The sequence below is a fragment of the Hemitrygon akajei genome, chromosome 22, assembly GCF_048418815.1.
Source record: "Hemitrygon akajei chromosome 22, sHemAka1.3, whole genome shotgun sequence".
NCBI lineage: Eukaryota > Metazoa > Chordata > Chondrichthyes > Myliobatiformes > Dasyatidae > Hemitrygon > Hemitrygon akajei.
In genome coordinates, this window is record NC_133145.1 from 11,889,656 (window position 1) to 11,910,079 (window position 20,424).

At 41.4% G+C, this 20,424-nt stretch overlaps 1 protein-coding gene across 5 annotated transcripts in view; it reads left to right on the forward strand.

Moving 5' to 3' along the window:
- LOC140714985 (uncharacterized) overlaps positions 1 to 20,424 on the forward strand; it is a 129,498-nt gene that overhangs the window by 44,872 nt on the left and 64,202 nt on the right. For all 5 annotated transcript variants that reach the window (XM_073026719.1, XM_073026722.1, XM_073026720.1 and 2 more), the window contains exons 4-5: positions 7,654 to 7,810; positions 18,147 to 18,192. In XM_073026719.1, the coding sequence (XP_072882820.1) occupies positions 7,654 to 7,810; positions 18,147 to 18,192 (203 nt within the window). The remainder of the gene's footprint in view (positions 1 to 7,653; positions 7,811 to 18,146; positions 18,193 to 20,424) is intronic.

Genomic DNA, 20,424 nt, shown 5'->3' on the forward strand with positions numbered 1-20,424 from the left:
GGATCTTATTGAGCCAGTATAACCAAAAACATAATTGTCTAATATTTACAGCCCAATAATACAGTCTTAAATTAGGAAGTGTAAGTCCACCATCTTTTTTGGGTTTTTGTAAATGATACTTGTTAATTCTTGGTCTCTTATCGTTCCAAATAAAGGAAGAAATACGAGAGTCAATTTGAACAAAAAATTTTTTAGTTAAAAAGATAGGTATAGTTTGGAAAATATATAAAAATCTAGGTAAAATCATCATTTTCACAGCATGAATACGACCTATTAAAGAAAAAGTAAGTGGATTCCATCTAGAAAATAGTTGTTTCATGGAGTCCATTAAAGGAACTATATTCGCTTTATAGAGATCTTTTTTTTTAGTAATTGTAATACCTAAATATCTAAATGTATTCTAAAAGGAATATCATTATATATACTAACAGGGACATTTAATGAAAACAATTCACTTTTATTCAAGTTAAGTTTATATCCTGAAAATTTACCAAAATCTTTAAGTGTTTCCAAAAGATTAGGAATTGATTCCTCAAGATTCGAAATAAAAATCAAAAGATCATCTGCATAAAGAGAAATTTTATGTATGGTTCCATTCATAGAGATACCATGAATATTTTTAGCTTCACGTAGTGTTATAGCTAAAGGCTCCAATACAAGATTAAATAATAAAGGACTAGATGGACATCCCTGTCTAGTGCCATGAGAAAGTGAGAAAAAAGAAGACCTGCAGTTATTAGTAATGACTGTGGCAGTAGGATTCTTATAAATCATTTGAATCCATCTATTGAAATTATTACCAAAACCAAATTTTTTTTTAATGCTTTAAACAAATATAGCCACTCAACTCTATCAAATGCCTTTTCTGCATTTAGAGAGATAACACATTGAGGTTGCTTAGATAATGATGAATATATAATGTTCATCAATCTCCGAATGTTAGAGAAAGAATAACGACCTTTAATAAAGCCCGTTTGATCCATAGAAATAATTTTAATTAAAATATTTTCCAAGCGATTAGCCATTATTTTAGAGAGAATTTTTGCATTCACATTTAATAGTGAAATAGGTCTATATGATGAACATTCAACAGAATCTTCATCTTTTTTAAGAACTAAAGAAATAGATGCTTCCTAAAAAGAAGGTAAATTACCCTTCTCAAAGGATTCATGAAATATTTCCAAAAGATACAGAGAAAGTAATCTTTCAAATTTTTTGTAAAGTCCCACTGAATAACCATCAAGTCCAGGAGCTTTACCTGATTGCATTGATAAAATAGCTTTCTGAATTTCATGCTCAGTAATTGGAGCATCAAGCATCTGTTGATCTTCAACAGAAATTTGTGGACATTTAATCTTATGTAAAAAAGCCTTCATTTGGGAGGAATCTGCAGGAAATTGAGATCTATAAAGATCAGAATAAAAATCTTGAAAAGTATTATTAATGTCCTCATGATTACTTGCTATATCTCCATTATTTTTACGAATCTTTAAGATTCATCTTTTAGCTCTAGCTGCTCTTAATTGAGAAGCTTAGAGCTTATTATTTTTATCCCCCAAAATATAAAATTGACTTTTCAATTTAAGTAAATATCCTTCAATAGGATATGTTAGTAATAAATTATACTGTGATTGTAATTCTACTCTTTTAAATGAAACATTTGGAGAGATTGCATTGATGTTATCTAATTCTTTAATTTGTTTAGAGATTTTATCTAGTTCCATTCTTGTTTGTTTCTTCAGTTTAGCTATAGACGAAATAATTTGACCGTGTAGATAAGCTTTTAATGTATCCCAAATTACTAACTTAGAGATGTTTCCTATATTATTAAAGAGAAACTGAGCTTTGATAAACTCAACAAATTCTGAACTTTGTAATAAATGTTCTAGAAAATGCCAAAATGGTCTAGTAAAAGCAACATCTTTCAGTTCAAATATTAAATTTCAAGGAGCATGATCAGAGATAGCAATCGCATCATACTCACATTTCTGAACATTGAATAAAAGTCAAAGGTCAACTATAAAATAGTCGATTCTCGAATATTTATTATGAACATGTGAGAAAAAAAGAGTATTCTCTATCACTAGGGTGCATATGCCTCCAGATCTCAATTAAACCGTAATCAATTAAAAAGGAATTAATAAGTGATGCAGAATGATTAGGGAGTTGATATTTGGATGATGACTTATCCATTAAAGGATTTAAACAAGGATTAAGATCACCACCCATTAATAACATATATTCATTTAAATCAGGTAATAGAGCAAAAACAGTTTTAAAAAATGAGGGATCATCAACATTTGGTCCATAAATATTAACCAAAATCATTTACCTATTACAAATTATTTCTTTAACAATCAAAAATCTACCATTAATATCAACTATAATATCCTCCTGATTAAAAGGAATATTGGAATCAATAAAAATAGAGACACCTCTAGTTTTACTCTGGGAGTTTGCATGAAACTGAGGACCCTACCAAAATTTAAAAAATCGATTTTTATCACATAACCTGATATGCGTCTCTTGAGCAGAGATTATACTAGGCTGGAATTGGTTAATAACTTTAAATGTTTTCTTACGCTTAATAGGATGGTTCCAACCGTGAACATTCCAAGTTAAAACATTTAACTGTTTAGATATCATCATGGAACTTTGTATCTAAAAAGAATAGTTAGACGCATGTCAGGATAGGGTAGTCGAAAATGGCAGAGATGAACAATAATAAAAATAATTGGCGTATGCTCTGGGATTCCATAATGGGGGAAAAAAAGAAAAAAAATCCCACCCAAACTACAAAGCCCAGAAGCAAGTCGATATCGATCGATGCAAGCACCAAGAAAAGCATAGATGCAAATACAAACTCCGCCTACCTAAGTAAAAAAAGAAAGAAAAAAGTCATCTCTGTCTCCCTCTACCGAACATAAAACTCATTACAGTTGACATATATCTCAATATAATTAACTTGGAAGGAAAGTGCTTTTCTTGTAAAACAAAATGACCTTCAATTGAAAGTAACCTTCATAACATTAGATAAGGGAAGAAAAACACATCCAAAACAATTCTTGAAATATTTGCACAGAAGAAAAACAATCGCCATCTTTAAATTGTCCGGTCTATCTTTAAAACATAAAGAAATCCAAATAATTACTTTAAAAAATCTTTACAAAAGCATATGAAACAAAAAAAACAATTCATTTCAATGCTGCAGAAAAAAATTCTAAATGGTTCAAACTTGTTACAGTTCTCCCTCTATGTCTTCTGAAATTGAAGCCATCCAAACCAGTCTTTTTCAGAGATAAAAATGTATTTTAAGGTAAAGACTTCTGTAACCATCAGATCTTCTAATCTCATCACTCTTTACACCGCGAGACAATCAAGCCATTATAAATCATTCGAACTTCAGATTCGTCGTCGGATGCGTCAGATAAAGAATTAATAAAACCCAATGCTTCGACTGGATCATCAAAAATATGAAAGCCAGACCTTTTGACAAAAAGCTTTAATTTCGCTGCATGCTGAAGCAATGGAAAAAGCTTTTTTTCATATGCTGATTCATAACAGATGCAAATCCAGCACGGTTCTTAACAATTTCACATGGCAAATCTTCAAAAAAATGAATGTCTGAATTCTGTTACTGAAACAGTCTTTTTTCTCTCGCAAGCTTAATAATACGGTCTTTGTCTCTGAAACGGAGAAAATGCACAACAATATATCTGTTTTTATCTTGATCCAAAAATTTTAAAGTGCCATTTCTGTGAGCCATTTCAATATCTGAAGACTGTAAACAAACCTTCGGAAATAAAGACTGAAACATTTTTGCGAAATAATCCAGTGTGTCGGCTGATTCTGATTACTCTTTTAATCCAACAATTTGAATATTATTCCGACGTGATTGAGCTTCGAGATCAACGATCTGTTGTTGGGCTTTTTCCAAACGAGAAGAAAGGTCTGCAGCATTTTGACTAACTTCTTAGATCCAGGCTCAAAGAGCCAACTTTTCCTTCGAATTTCTCTTTTAGTTGAGTTATCTCAATGCTGATATTGCTGATTTGAGATTCTAGTCTCTTTACCCAGGGGGGTTCATCCGAGAATTCGTCAGCTTTCTTGGGCTTTCCATTGACCGGGTCCGGATTTCTTTTGGCGCTTCTGAGAGTAGCCGTAATTATAACTGTTATTCTACAGATCCGAATAAAGTTGAAATTTCAAAGTTTATGTTGGAAAAGGGAGAGATTAAAGGCGGACAAGAAGCAACTGTGTCTTACGTGTCTGTAACTGGGAGGCGGAGTCCACGCTTTTTAGATCCTTTCTAATTTCTTCAAATTTGACCTTTTTCCAGTTTAGAACCTCAACCCGAGGACCAGATCTATCTTTATCCATGATCAAGTTGAAACTAATGGTGTTATGACTACTGGAACCAAAGTGTTCCCCTACACACACTTCCGTCACCCGTCTTAACTCATTTCCTAACAGGAGATCTAATATTGCATCCTCTCTAGTTGGTACCTCTATATATTGATTTAGAAAACTTTCCTGGACACATTTTACAAACTCTAACCCGTCTAGACCTTTAACAGTATGGGAATCCCAAGCAATATGTGGAAAATTAAAATCCCCTACAATCACAACTTTATGTTTCCTGCAGTTGTCTGCTATCTCTCTGCAGATTTGCTCCTCCAATTCTCACTGACTATTGGGTGGTCTATAATACAACCCCATTAATGTGGTCATACCTTTCCTGTTTCTCAGCTCCACCCATATGGCCTCGGTAGACGAGCCCTCTAATCTGTCCTGCCTGAGCACTGCTGTAACATTTTCCCTGACTCACAATGCCACCCCCACACCCTTCATCCCTCTGCCTCTATGACATCTGAAACATTGAAACCCAGGTACATTAAGCTGCCAGTCCTGCCCCTCCTGTAGCCAAGTTTCACTAATGGCTACCATGTCATAATTCCACGTGTCAATCCACACCCTCAGCTCGTCAGCCTTCCCCACAATACTCCTCGCATTGAAATAGACACACCTCAGAAAATTATTACCACCACACACAACCCTTCTGTTTGTGACTTTGCATGAAATGTTAACATCATTTATTTTCACCCCAGCTCCACTATCTACTCTGTCACTCTGGTTCTCATCCCCCTGCAAATCTAGTTTAAACCCCCCACCCCCCAATAGCACTAACAAACCTCCCTGCAAGGATATTGGTCCCCCTGTAGTTCAGGTGTAACCCGTCTCTCTGGTACAGGTCCCATCTGCCCCAGAAGAGGTCCCAGTGATCCTGAAATATGAAACTCTGCCCCCAACACCAGTTCCTCAGCTTCGTGTTCATCCTCCAGAGCATCCTACTCTTACCCTCACTGGCACATGGCGCAGGTAGAAATCCTGAGATGACCACCCTCGAGGTCCTGCTTTTTAACTTCCTACCAAGCTCTCTATATTCACGCTTTCTTCCTATGTCATTGGTACATAGTACATTGGTACATGGTGATGTGTACCATGACATCTGGCTGCTCACCATCCCATTTCAGAATGCTGTGCATGCAATCAGAGACATCCCTGACCCTGGCTCCCGGGAGGCAACAAACCATCCGGGAATCTCTGTCACGACCACAGAGCCTCCTGTCTGTACCCCTGACTATAGAGTCCTCTATCACTACCGCTCGCCTCTTCTTCCCCCCTCCCTTCTGCACTGCAGAACCAGACTCAGTGCCAGAGATCCGGCTGCAGCATCTTGTCCCAGGTGAGTCATCCAAATCGGTATACTTGTTGAGGGGAATGGCCACAGGGGAGCCCTGCTCTACCTGCTCTTTCCTCTTCCCTCACCTGACGATAACCCAATTACCTGTGCCCTGCTCCTTTGGCATAACTGCCTCCCTGAAACTACTATCTATAAACTTCTCATTCTCCCGAATGATCCGGAGGTCATCCAGCTCCTGCTCCAGTTCCCTAACGCAGTTTGTTAGGAGCTGCAGCTGGATGCACTTCTTGCAGGTGTCATTGTCAGGGACACCAGAGGTCTCCCTGACTTGCCACATCCTGCAAGAGGGGCATTCCAACATCCTGCCTGGCATTCTCTCTACTCTAAACAAACAAAACAACTTACTGGAACCTACCCTGGCCTCTGCCTGTTCACTGTATATGGTGGTGTACATGGTGGTCTGTTTTATAAACCTTTGGCACGCTACATCACGTGCCTGCACAGTCTAGCCTCTTTTCCCCAATCAGTTTAAAATAAAATGGGTACCTGGGTAGTTCTCCACATTATTGTGTAAAGGCTTTTGTAACTATATGAGCATGGCTTGGTTTGAGACTACAGGAGTCTAACATTAGAGTCGTAGAGCAATGCAGCACAGATACAAACCCTTCAGCTCAATCAGTCCATGCCAACTACAGTTTCCACCAAGTTAGTCCTAACTTCTGGCATCCATGCCCTGATAATTAATCTCCCTTCCCTTTCCTCACCCCTGGATGGATCCATTAAGGTTCTGTGATGGAGGAATTTGAAATGGGTCATCTGCTTGGCAATTCATGTGGACCATGTTTGCAAATCTTTCAGTGGGTCTGATTATCTGGCCTGATCATAATGAAGCAGCCAGTCCTGATGAAGGGTCTTGGCTCTGGATTTCCAGCATCTGCAGAATCTCCTGTTCATAATGGCCTGTTTCCGTGCTGTTATGGTTATATGATACATGTTGGTAACACATTGTGATGAAGGACTCTTTCAATGCGGATGGCCCCCCCCATGCCTCATGAAGGTCCATTATTGTATGGCTAGATCAGCAGGTCAGTCAGCGTTTGTGGAAAGAGGAATAGTTTAATTATGTGCAATGTTGATAGAGAATATATTGAGAAACTGTTCCCCTTAGCAGAGATGTTTACAATCAAATGGCACAAGTTCCAGAAGATGTTTAAAATCTGTGGGCAACAGAGGTAGGTATCCTCACAATGTTAAAGCAGCATTTAGCTGATCATTTGCTGTAGACACACACGCACCCCTGGGATGGCACTGAATGCAGTGGGCTGAAGGGTCTGATTTAGTGCTGTAATCCTTGGTGAGGTCAAATGTCAGTGTAGGCAACTCCCTAGCTAGTTGTACTACAATGCTGGACTGCTGTATGAGTAGCCAATGAGATTACGGTATTTACACACCAAGCCCAAATGTTTGAGGAGAGGAATTTGGAAGGTTTTTAGTTTAGGTGTATTTCCATGCTAAGTTGTTGCTGACTTCGTACCAGAAGAAAGCAGGACCTCAGTGAACAAGATAAGCGTCTTCATGGTTAGGGGCATGACTTCATATCAGATCAGTATAGGGAAGGAATTAAAAGGAGGAAGGACATAATTAACAATTAATCCATTACAATAAGATATCTGAAGGAATGAGTCTCCACATGCATATAAACTGGGCTGTTGCTTTGACGATGTTCAACAATTAATTTGTTAATAGAATTGAAACAAAAATGGAGAACCTTTGCTTTCTGGGCTGAATTTCATTTGCGGTAACAATGCAAATAACACAAAGCATGTTAATGAGAAGCAGGTGTCAGGGCAGTATTTGTGTACACAGCAATATTTGAATTTAACCATACACCAGGCCTGAGTTGTATTTGTGGATAAGCGGTAGTAATTTATTGATTGCTCCTTTCCCAGATTGACTCAACTCTCTTGGGCCGTAGAGAAAGCTATTACCTGTAAAAAGACACTGACGGCACAAGGCAGGGGCCGCTATTACATTCGCCAGGCGTTGAATCAGAAGATTCTGGCAGTGACAATACACCATCTTCTCCACACTCCAAAACTTCTAGAGGTACTTATGTCCATTTTTTCTTTGCTCTAAGCCAAACGCAAACACCTGTTCCCAATATTCATACATCATCACGTCAATATTGTGTGAATGAAAGTCTGAAGGTTTCTTCTTTCCTATGGCATAACATAGTTACGTATATCTGATAGCCCATCTAGTTTCAGGCCAGAGCATCTTATTAGAGAAATACACACGAATGCTGGAGGAATTCAGCAGGTCAGGCAGCACCTATGCAGGGAAATAAACAGAGACATTTTGGGCAGAGACCTTTCATCAGAAGTGGAAAGGAAGGGGTAGATCAAAATAAGAAGGTGGGTGAGAGAGGAATGAAAAGCTGAGAGATGATATTGGTGGAAGAGGTAGAGGGCTGAGGGACAAAGAATCTGATAGGAGAGGACAGTGGAGTAAAGGGAAGGAGATGGGGAACCAGAGAGGGGTGAGGGGCATACCATAAAGGTGGGAAAGGAGAAGAGAAGGGGTGGGGGTTGTGCTGCCTGACCCACTGAGTTCCTCCATTATTTTGTGTGTGTTGCTCAAGATTTACAGCATCTGCAGAATCTCTTTGTATAAATTTTCTGTCCGTGGGAATCGTGTATAAATTGTGATATATATGCGTGGGTAACTAGTTTCAATATGTGATCAAATAAGTTGTTGTGTTCTTTCATAATCAAATGCCCTGTATACATACACCCTTGGAGGTCGACAGGGGGATGGGGGAAATGGGGTTGCGGGGGGGGCGGGGTGGTGGTGCTACCTCCCTGAAATGACCTTTCGCAGGGTGGGATGTCTGAATTGTCTGTATTGTATTTTGTGACGCACTTATTATTGTTTCTGTCATGTGTGTTGGGGCTTGGTAGAAGCAAATGAGTATAGTTACATATTCACACTTTTTTAGTTGAATTTAATCTAGTTGAGAGTTAGTGGCAACTGGGAATGATACTTTCTGTTGACTGCTAACTTCACTATACAGTCGGCCCTCCTTATCCGCGAGGGATTGGTTCCGGGACCCCTCGCGAATACCAAAATTCACGAATGCTCAAGTCCCTTATTCAACCTGTCTCAATACAGTGGACCTTAGGACCCAGCAGAACCCCAGACCTTATTTAACTTGTCTCAGAGCGGTGGACATTAGGACCCGGTGCCAAAGCTCTGAATGTGCAGTGTTTCTGTTCACGAAAATAATCATGATTGAAAATAAAGTGGAAATAATAAAGCGATTGGAAAGAGGTGAAACGCCATCGGTCATTGGAAAAGTGTTAGGCTACATCGGTCAACGATCGGAACAATTTTAAAGGATAACGTGAGAAAGGCCCTGCCCCGATGAAGATAGATAGATACTTTATTCATCCCCATGGGGAAATTCAACTTTTTTCCAATGTCCCATACACTTGTTGTAGCAAAACTAATTACATACAATACTTAACTCAGTAAAGAATATGATATGCATCTAAATCACTATCTCAAAAAGCATTAATAATAGCTTTTAAAAAGTTCTTAAGTCCTGGCGGTTGAATTGTAAAGCCTAATGGCATTGGGGAGTATTGACCTCTTCATCCTGTCTGTGGAGCATTGCATCGATAGTAACCTGTCGCTGAAACTGCTTCTCTGTCTCTGGATGGTGCTATGTAGAGGATGTTCAGAGTTTTCCATAATTGACCGTAGCCTACTCAGCGCCCTTCGCTCAGCTACCGATGTTAAACTCTCCAGTACTTTGCCCACGACAGAGCCCGCCTTCCTTACCAGCTTATTAAGACGTGAGGCGTCCCTCTTCTTAATGCTTCCTCCCCAACACACCACCACAAAGAAGAGGGCGCTCTCCATTATTACAATTATTACTAAGCAACACAGTGGTTTAATTATTAGGTTTTGGGGTTTTGAGTTTTTGATCCTCCACATCAACCTGGCACGGTGGAGAGCGCACTCGATAGTGATCTGTCCCAAAAACTTCCGTTCCTGAGCCCAGCACTGAAACATACGTGAAACATTAAGTGTTTTATATGCATAGAAAGGTAAAATATATACTATATACTAAGACAAACGTTGGACTAACTGACACTAAATAATACCGGATGTACCTGTTCTGACTTACTTAGGAAGTGAACTTCTGATTTTTTCGATTCCGATGCACGATAACCCACGCACATCCTCCCGTATACTTTAAATCATCTCTAGATTACTTATAATACCTAATACAATGTAAATGCTATGTAAAATGGTTGTTATACTGTATTGTTTAGGGAATAATGACAAGAAAATAAGTCTGTACATGCTCGAACAACAAATGCTGGAAGAGCACTTCCGGGTTTTCGCGATTCGCGGTTGGTTGAATTCGCGCATGCGGAATCCACGGATAAGGAGGGCCGACTGTATTGATAATTGGAATGCTTGGTATGCTAACTTCAGTTACGCTATTTGATCATTAATTGCACTAATTAGAATGTTTAGTTATGCTAATTATACCTCTTAGTATTGCTATTAACTAGTTGTATCGCTAATTTAGTTTTGTTAGTTTTTCGTCGTTGCAAGATCATTTGTCTTTGCTGGTTTTATAATAAAGGATCAAGCATACCTCTTTCGATTTGGAAATATGTTATTTGGGAAGCACATCATACAGTGTCAATTCCGGTGCTCGGTCTCTTGCTGTTTTCAAGTAACCGCTACATTTTGGCAACAAAAAAAAGTCATACCAAACGAACACTAGTTCACGGCAAGGATTGCCTCTGACCTCTCGGCAAAACTGGAGCAGCTTACAGCAAGTTTGTTGATTCATGTTGTGTGTTTGTGGTTTGAACGCAGTTTTGAATGATCAGCACTGCCTGTCCATTGGGGACCATTGCTCAGTCATGTGGTGTTTGCCTGAAGGTTTGTCACTTTAGTTACTAACATGTTGAAATGTTTTGGTTGTCAACATTTGAGTTGAAGGCTGCTTGTTCAGTCTGGTTTAAGTGCTGTGCGTGTGCAGACAATTTGTTTATCGTCTACCTTTATTGAATCAAATATCACTGGTGCTGAACAAAGAACTAATTGCGAGTTATGCAACTAGAGAAAATAACATGAAAGCATGGAACTGGCGCCAACAACCCTGAAGTTGGGGCTTGTAAAAGAGGAAGGCTAAGGCTAATCTAATCAAAAGGATTATGAAACAAATGTGAACAAAATTAAAGGTTTAATACAATCAAGTTAAGAAAATTAAAGAAAATGCCTTACATATGCAATCTTTTTTTGAGGACTTGACTAATCTCTGCGAAGCTGTTGCTAAGCATCATCACATTAATCTTACCACTTCCCAAGGCCGGACAAGAAAAACAGAACCAATTGTTTTCAAACATTGATCGCTATTACAATGCATTCATAGAGTATATGAAACAATGGTTGCATCACGTCTGTTTTATTGATCATGTTGCTGCAACAAGTGTATGCATATCACACCTTCTATCAGACAATATTTCTTAAATTCCAAGGCATGTTTTGACTACACAAATAGCAGAAGACCCTCAAGATGATGTGAAACTGAACAACAGTGTGATAAGTGTCAGTGCTGGAGCTTCTGTTGCAGGAAGAGAATCTTCTGTACTTACTGCCTCCTCTGCCTGCATTAAAACAGAGGCTGGTTTAGCTGCATTAATCAGACATCAGTGATTATTGAAGGACAAACGTGCGCTGGAAGGGCAAGATGAACAGCTATGGAAAAGGAAGGAACAGTTTAAGTTGGAGGAAGAAATTGCCACACAGGTGGCCAAAGTTAATGTGTTAAGGGCTTCAAGTGTGGTGAGTAGTGAAAGTCCTTCAGCAGGACAGTTCTCTGATTTGAGATCCTATATTGATAGGACACAGCAGAAAACAAAGACGCTCGATGTCAATGTCGATTCATTTGCTTGTCAAGTGTCTGTGAAACATGAAAAAGACCACCCTACCCCCAAGAGGTAGGTCAGACGGTTCACTGTCTGTCTGCATGAATGAGGCACTCTGAGCCTATGTCATATTCAACAGCTCACTTACAACGTGGAAACACTTTTCAAGTGATATTTGTCAGAGTAGTATTATTGATATTATGAGGAAGCAAAATAAAATAACCTCTTGGCACAACAAAGTATCTCATCTTTGCCTAAAAGAGAGATCCAAATCTTCGATGGTGAACCATTGCAGAATCATGCATTCATTAGGGCTTTTGAAGAGTCTTGAAGGCAAGACTGACTGCTGTAGTTGACTGCCTCTGTATCTTTGAACAGTACACTAGAGGTCTCCCTAGAGTACTCGTCAGAAGTTGCCAGCAGGTTGACCCTAAGAAAGGATATGTAAACGCTAAGGTAATGAACAGAAAATATCATCAGCCTACATTCCTTGGATACCTGTCAAATCTGAAGATGTGAAAGCTCTTCAAGACTACTGTCTTTTCTTAAAGGCTGTTGCATGGAGAAAGAAGTGCAGTGCATACGTGAACTGGACATGTCTGCCAATATGTTAATAGCCATAAAGAATGTGCCCGATATGCTTTGGGATAAATGGAGAACAGTGGTCTGTAAACTGCAAGAAAGGCACTTTTGCTGACATTGTTGATTTTATTGAGAGACGAGTAAAGGTTGCCACACACCCAGTGTTTGGGCATACACAGGATGCTGCATCACCTGCAATCAGAAAGCTGTGAACAAAAGTCCGTCACAACTTTGTTCTGAGGCAGGAGGAGCCAGCTTTGCCACTGTGAGAGGTAAAGCTAAAACCAAATCTGGAACTAAAAGCAGGAAAATGGTCTCATCAGCCAACGGAGTTTGTCTGTTCTGCAAGGGTGAGCGCACAACGTATACGTGCCCTCGGCTGGAGAAAAGGGCTCGTAGTGAGAAGATCACCTTCCTAGAAGAAAATGTTGTCTGCTTTGGCTGTTTGTATACAGGACACATCAGCAAGAACTGCAGGAAGTGTCTTTCATGCAAGGTGTGCTGTGGCAAGCATCCCAGCATTCACTCTAACAAAAAGGGTGCCGAATCAAAACGAGTCGTGAAAGAATCAGACAGGCAGTGAGTCGTTCCCTAGCCCATCTAATGGTCTTACAGGGATTGCAAACTTCCCACAGTTCCTGTACCAGTGAAGGGTAACAAGACAGCGGTTACTTGTGCTTTCCCAGATCCAGGCAGCACACGGAGAGGACCTAATAAACAATTTCAACCTCACAGCAAAAAGGACACGCATTCTCTTATGCTGTCTGGTCAAAAGAAGGTCATAGGTAGCTACATCGTTTCAGGATTGGAAGTGGCTGGCTTGGATGGTGAAAACTATTGTGAACTACCTAACATCTATAGACTAGTTAAAGCACTTAAACATTTGCTACTTTGTTCCTGTGAAGAAATGGCTCCTAAAAATCAATTACATGGTGAAAGCAATTCCTCAAAGGCTAAGAGGGAGCGTAAAGTGCTATCTCTCGCTGAGAAAGTAGAAATATTAAATCTTTTGAAAAGTGGCATGTCGCTTTCTGAAGTGGGCCGTAAGGTCAGTAAGAAAGATGATGAGAGCGAGAGAAAAGAGTTTAAGGCTAGTAAGGGTTGGCTGGCTGGCTATGTAGAGCTCTACAGCCTCAAGAACATAAAGATCACGGGAGACAGCTTCCTATAACAACGTTTCTAACTAAAGCATCTGCAATTCTGAAGTCTCAACGTTCAACGCTTGAAGATCCTCAGCCCTCAACCTCCACAGTTCCTGACTTCAGTATTATTGAGCCTCCTCCAAAGTGTCTTTATTCCCTAAACAAGACAGTGTAACAACTACTGTACAGGTATTACAAGTTTTACTTGTTGTTTGATCACCTCGCATCTCGTTCGTTCGCTGCTTATGTTGTGAGCAAGAGGAATATGTAGTTTTTTTTCATGTCAATATAACCATATAACTATATAATCATAAAACAATTACAGCACGGAAACAGGCCCTTCTAGTCTGTGCTGACGCTTACACTCACCTAGTCCCACCGACCTGCACTCAGCCCATAACCCTCCATTCCTTTCCTGTCCATAATCCTATCCAATTTTACTTTAAATGACAATACCGAACCTGCCTCTACCACTTCTACTGGAAGCTCATTCCACACAGCTACCACTCTCTGAGTAAAGAAATTCCCCCTCATGTTACCCTTAAACTTTTGCCCCTTAACTCTCAAATCATGTCCTCTTGTTTGAATCTCCCCTACTCTCAATGGAAAAAACCTATCCACGTCAACTCGATCTATTCCCCTCATTATTTTAAATACCTCTATCAAGTCCCCCCTCAACCTTCTATACTCCAAAGAATAAAGACCTAACTTGTTCAGCCTATTCCCTAAACAAGACGGTATAACGACTATTTACATAGCATTTACATTGTATTAGGTATTATAAGTAATCTAGAGATGATTTAAAGTGTATGGGAGGATGTGTGTAGGTTACACGTGTTACGTACCCGTGGGTATCCTGTGATTGTCACATGACCATGATGTAATTGAGGCTCTGCTGGGCATGATGTAATGGTCTTGTCTTGTTGGAGTGATGTAATTTTCCTGCCAGTGAGAGGTCATGTGATGGTTTTCTCAATGGGGTATAAAAGGAGATCCCCTCCCCGTGACGCAGGTCAGTTTCATGGCTTAATTCGTCAGTGACTCCATTCTGCTGCGTATTTGATTTTAGATAGATAGATAGATAGATAGATACTTTATTCATCCCCATGGGGAAATTCAACATTTTTTCCAATGTCCCATACACTTGTTGTAGCAAAAACTCATTACATACAATACTTAACTCAGTAATAATATGATATGCATCTAAATCACTAACTCAAAAAGCATTAATAATAGCTTTAAAAAAAGTTCTTAAGTCCTGGCAGTTGAATTGTAAAGCCTAATGGCATTGGGGAGTATTGACCTCTTCATCCTGTCTGAGGAGCATTGCATCGACAGTAACCTGTCGCTGAAACTGCTTCTCTGTCTCTGAATGGTGCTATGTAGAGGATGTTCAGGGTTTTCCATAATTGACCGTAGCCTACTCAGCGCCCTTCGCTCAGCTACCGATGTTAAACTCTCCAGTACTTTGCCCACGACAGAGCCCGCCTTCCTTATCAGCTTATTAAGACGTGAGGCGTCCTTCTTCTTAATGCTTCCTCCCCAACACGCCACCACAAAGAAGAGGGCGCTCTCAACAACTGACCTATAGAACATCTTCAGCATCTCACTGCAGACATTGAATGACGCCAACCTTCTAAGGAAGTACAGTCGCAGTTTTGTTTTAAAAGTGGAGTTTTAATTTCTACTGTAAGAATTGTTGTGCCGGCAGTTCTGAAAATCACTGCCAGTTAAAGTCCAGTCGGAGAGTGAAGAATTATCGAAGTTTGGGAAGCTGAAGATCGAGGATAGTTAGTGTTGTCGGCGGTAAACAGGTTCGACCTTATTTGATGCTTTTTCAGAAGGAGTTAGTAACCTGCAATCCAAGATAGCTCCTGCTTTGCTAAAAGAGCAGAAAGAGTTGGATGTAGGGTTTCGCCAAGGAAAGGTCAGTGCCTTTAAGCCGTTTTATTTCCTTCAATCGTAAATCCTTTGGGAAAGGCATACTTTGGCTGGGATCAGCAGTAACGTCACAAAAGAGAATTTATTATTTCAAGGAAAGTTTCTCCTAACTGACTGCAAATCATTTTGGACTTTTGCAATACTACTTTAAAGAACTGTGTTCGCATTTCTCGCTTTAAGAACTGTTCGAGCTGCCATATCACAGCCGACTTCTGGTTAAGTTAGTCGTTTGTTTACTTTTGGGATTTTTTTTACCAGTGTTTAATAAATGTTTTATTTGTTATAAAAAAACCTGTCTCAGTTATATAATCATTGCTGCAGGATCGTAACACATGCAAATACTACGCCATTTTATATAAGGGACTTGAGCATCCACGGTTTTTGGTATCTGCAGGAGGTCCCGGAACCAATCCCTTGTGGATAAGGAGGGCCGACTGTAGTATATATTTTACCTTTCTGTGCATATGTATGTATTTCAATAGTTAAACCACTGCGTTGCTTAGTAATAATTGTAGCTTTCATCGGGGCAGGGCCTTTCGCATGCTCCATTATTCTCACTTTATCTTTTAAAATTGTTCCAATCGTTGACCGAATATAGCCGAACGCTTTTCCAATGACTGATGACTTTTCACCTCTTTCCGATCGCTTTATTACTTCCACTTTATTTTCAATTGTGGTCGTTTTCCGTCAACGGAACAGAAACACTGTGGATTCAGCAGCAGCCGCGGGCAGTGGGTCCAGAGCTCCCTCGCCTGTCTAACCTGTCTCCACTGGCACTGAGACAGGTTAAATGGGACAAGTGGGGGCAGTACTAACTGGAAAATGGGGGTCAGGGTGAATCTTGCTAAGAAAAATCCAAAGTTGCACACTCAAAACAGTGTTAACGGCAACGTGGTCCGACTTAAAATAATGGGGATGATGCTCTCCTTCCTTGAGCCAACAAATTTTTAATAAAATAGGCTTTATGGCAGGCCATTCGTAAGTATGAGTTGTTCGTAAGTCGGACGTTTGTAACTCGGGGACACGCACACACAAAATGCTGGAGGAGCTCAGCAGGCCAGGCAGCATCTATGAGAAAAAAAAGCACAGTCGACATTTCAGGCTGAAACCCTTCAGCAGGACAGGAGAAAAAAGCTGGATGAACTCAGCAGGTCGGGCAGCATCCATTGAAAGAAGCAGTCAACGTTTCGGGTCGAAACCCTTCGTCAGGACTAAAGAAGGAGGGGGCAGGGGCCCTATAAAGAAGGTGGAGAGAGGGTGGAAAACCAATCAGGAAAGATCAAGGCCCTTTGGCGGGACAGGAGAATAAAAGCTGAGTAGTAGATTTAAACAGTGGGGGGAGGGGAGAGAGAAACAGCAGGCATTAGGTGAAACATGGAGGGGGAGGGATGAAGCAAAGGGCTAGGAAGTAGATTGGTGAAAGAAACAAGGCCATGGTACAAAGAAAAGTGGGGGGAAGAGGCATTAGAGGGAGGCGGTGGGTGGGCAAGGAGATAACATGAGAGAGGGAAAAGGGGATGGGAAAGGGTGAAGGGAGGAGGCATTACTGGGTTTGAGAAATGGATGTTGGAGGCTACCCATCACCTCCCCCTGGTGCTCCTCACCCCCCCCCACCTCTTCTTTCTTCCATGGCCTTCTGTCTCTTTCACCAATCAACTTCTTAGCTCTTTGCTTCATCCCTCCCCCTCCAAGTTTCACCTATCACCTTGTGTTTCTCTCCCCCCACCCCCCCCCCCCCCCCGCAACTTTCAAATCTACTCCTTAGCTTTTTTTTCCAGTGCTGCAGAAGGGTTTCGGCATGAAACATCGACTGTACTTTTTTCCATAGGTGCTGCCTGACCTTTGAGCTCCCCCAGCATTTTGTGTGTGTTGTTCGATTTCCAGCATCTGCACATTTTCTCCTGTTTGTGATTTGACTCTATACCTACATCAGTTGCTCATGAGTGGACAAGTTGTCTGGAAGAATTCTGCCAGTTGGAAGACTTCAATGTTGTTGGATGTTTGAAGCTCCTGGAATTTGGAGAAGTTATTTCTGCTCAGTAACACCACTTTCTAGATGCAAGCAACGATGGCTTATGAACAGTGACCTCCCTATTGTCGGATGGCACACGTTCTCAGGTACACAGTGCGTTTATCATGGGAAAACCTAGGGTAGTTCTGTTAAAGTCCGTTTCCATCCCTTGTATGGAGTTCATCACTGCTGCGGTGACAAGCCGCATGGACACACTGTGGAGGAAGGGGTTGCACGTGCAGCTTCAGCCCTCAATTTTTTGGACTAATAGTACTTCTCTGTTGAAGTATATCAAGAATGAAGCTCCCAGGTTCTGAACCTTTGCTGCAAACTGAGTTTCAGAAATTCTTAAGGTCTCTCAGACATCTCAGTGGAGGTATGTAAACACTTCAAGCAACCCAATAGATGCGGCTCGGGGTTGAAGATGAAAGCATTCCTGAAGAATGAGACATAGGTGTCAGGTCTCAGTATCGTCTTCAGTCTAGAAGGGAATGGCCTGCAAATCTCGATTGTTCTGGTGAAGTTTAGACTCTCAGTGGTTTTGGTTTGTTTTCAAGTAACCACTACACCCTTGTATCATCTGACGAGAGGTGTCAGAGCAGTGGATACAATTGGGGTAATAATAATAATGCAGTTTTGACAGATGTTTAGAAAATCTGAAGCTATCCCCATTCTTCACAAACCTCAGAGATGCTTCAGGTCTGAAACGTATGAATAAGCATTGTTCAGAAAAACACATGAGAAACGATATTAGATTGGTCATTGATCTAAATTCTTCAGTTGCTAACTTCCCCGTTCTTTATTTGTTACAGTGGTATGACCCTGAGAGCTCTGTGCTGGCCAATGAGTGTTTTGCAGGTACGTATGTGCTCCAGTAGTCTGGCATTCTTTGGATTTGGGTTTTTTTTCCAGATCTCAGCTTGCTGTTCTCTTGGATAGCACAGTAACTCTCTGGAATGTAATGAGGTCTCTCTGGAATAGTAAAAGAACTTTGGGTAGTAGAGGTTACCGAGAATTTCTGCTTCACTGCTCCAGTGACCCAGGTTCGATCCTGACCCCAGCTGCTGTCCGGCAGGAGGTTGCATGTTCTCCCTGTGTGTGCGCTGTGTTTGCTCCCAGCGCCCCAATTTTCTCCCATATGCCAAAGATGGGTGAGTTGGTAGGTTAATTGGGTCATGTAAATCAAGTCTAATGTTTAGTCAAGTGATCAAACATGGGATGGGAAAATAAAGTGTGATTAGTGTAAACGTATTTAACTGGCATTTAATAATTATTGCAGACTCAGTGAGCTTGAAGGGCTTGTTTCTGTGCTGCATTACTCCATGAAGTGGTCTGTAAGAATAGAACAGTGATTGAAATGTGGAAGAAGTTTGTAAGGTAAAATACTTGTGGAACAGGTTCAGTAGCTTGATAAATGGAGTGTTTATGGAGTTGGGTGAGGAATTCCAGAAATGGATGTAGGGTTTATAAGGTTGAAGGGTTCATGAGATAACATAGACTTTATGGGATGATGGAGAAGTTTGAGGCAAGGGAGAGTGATAAAATTAAGTGTTTGTGTGGTGTGGGCTGGCATTTAAATAATAAACATAAGAGGTGCTGAGTTTAAGTTTAGAAGTGTTAAAAAGTGCTACATCTGTCCCTACACCTCCTCTCTTACCACCATTCAGGGCCCCAAACAGTCCTTCCAGGTGAGGCAACACTTCACTTGTGAGTCTGTTGGGGTAATCTATTGCATCTGGTGCTCCTGGTGTGGCCTCCTCTACATCGGCGAGACCCGACGCAGATTGGGGGACCGCTTCATCGAGCACCTCCGCTCCGTCCGCCACTACAGACAAGTTCTCCCACTCCACCTACTTCAACTCTGCTTCACATTCCCATTCGGATATGTCCATACATGGCCTCCTCTACTGCCATGATGAGGCCAAACTCAGGTTGGAGGACCAACACCTCATATGGTAGCCTCCAGCCCCTTGGCATGAACATCGAATTCTCCAACTTCTGGTAATTCCCTCCCTCTCCCTTCTCCTATCACACTTTAACTCTGCCTCCTCCTCCAGCTGCCTATCACCTCCCTCATGGTTCTGCCTTCTTCTACTTCCCATAGTGCTTTCCCCTTACATTCCTTCTTCACCTTTCCTGCCTATTCCTTCCCTGCTTCCCCTCCCCCACCCCTTGAACTTTCCCCTTACTGGTTTTTCACCCAGCACCTACCAGCCTTCTCCTTCCCACCCTCCCCCCACATTCTTTATAGGGCCCCAGCCCCCTCCCTCTTCAGTCCTGATGAAGGGTCTCGGCCCGAAACGTTGACTGTTTGTTTCCACGGATGCTGCCCAACCTGCTGAGTTCCTCCATCTTGTTAACACTGGGGTATGATACTGGTGGAGGTGGGTCTGTCACCGTTAACACTGGGGTATGATACTGGTGGAGATGGGTCTGTCACCGTTAACACTGGGGTATGATACTGGTGGAGGTGTGTCTGTCACTGTTAACACTGGGGTATGATACTGGTGGAGATGGGTCTGTCACCGTTAACACTGGGGTATGATACTGGTGGAGATGGGTCTGTCACCGTTAACACTGGGGTATGATACTGGTGGAGATGGGTCTGTCACCGTTAACACTGGGGTATGATACTGGTGGAGATGGGTCTGTCACCGTTAACACTGGGGTATGATACTGGTGGAGGTGGGTCTGTCGCCGTTAACACTGGGGTATGATACTGGTGGAGATGGGTCTGTCACCGTCAACACTGGGGTATGATACTGATGGAGATGGGTCTGTCACCGTTAACACTGGGGTATGATACTGGTGGAGGTGGGTCTGTCACCGTTAACACTGGGGTATGATACTGATGGAGATGGGTCTGTCACCGTTAACACTGGGGTATGATACTGGTGGAGGTGGGTCTGTCACCGTTATCACTGGGGTATGATACTGGTGGAGATGGGTCTGTCACCGTTAACACTGGGGTATGATACTGGTGGAGATGGGTCTGTCACCGTTAACACTGGGGTATGATACTGGTGGAGATGGGTCTGTCACCGTTAACACTGGGGTATGATACTGGTGGAGATGGGTCTGTCACCGTTA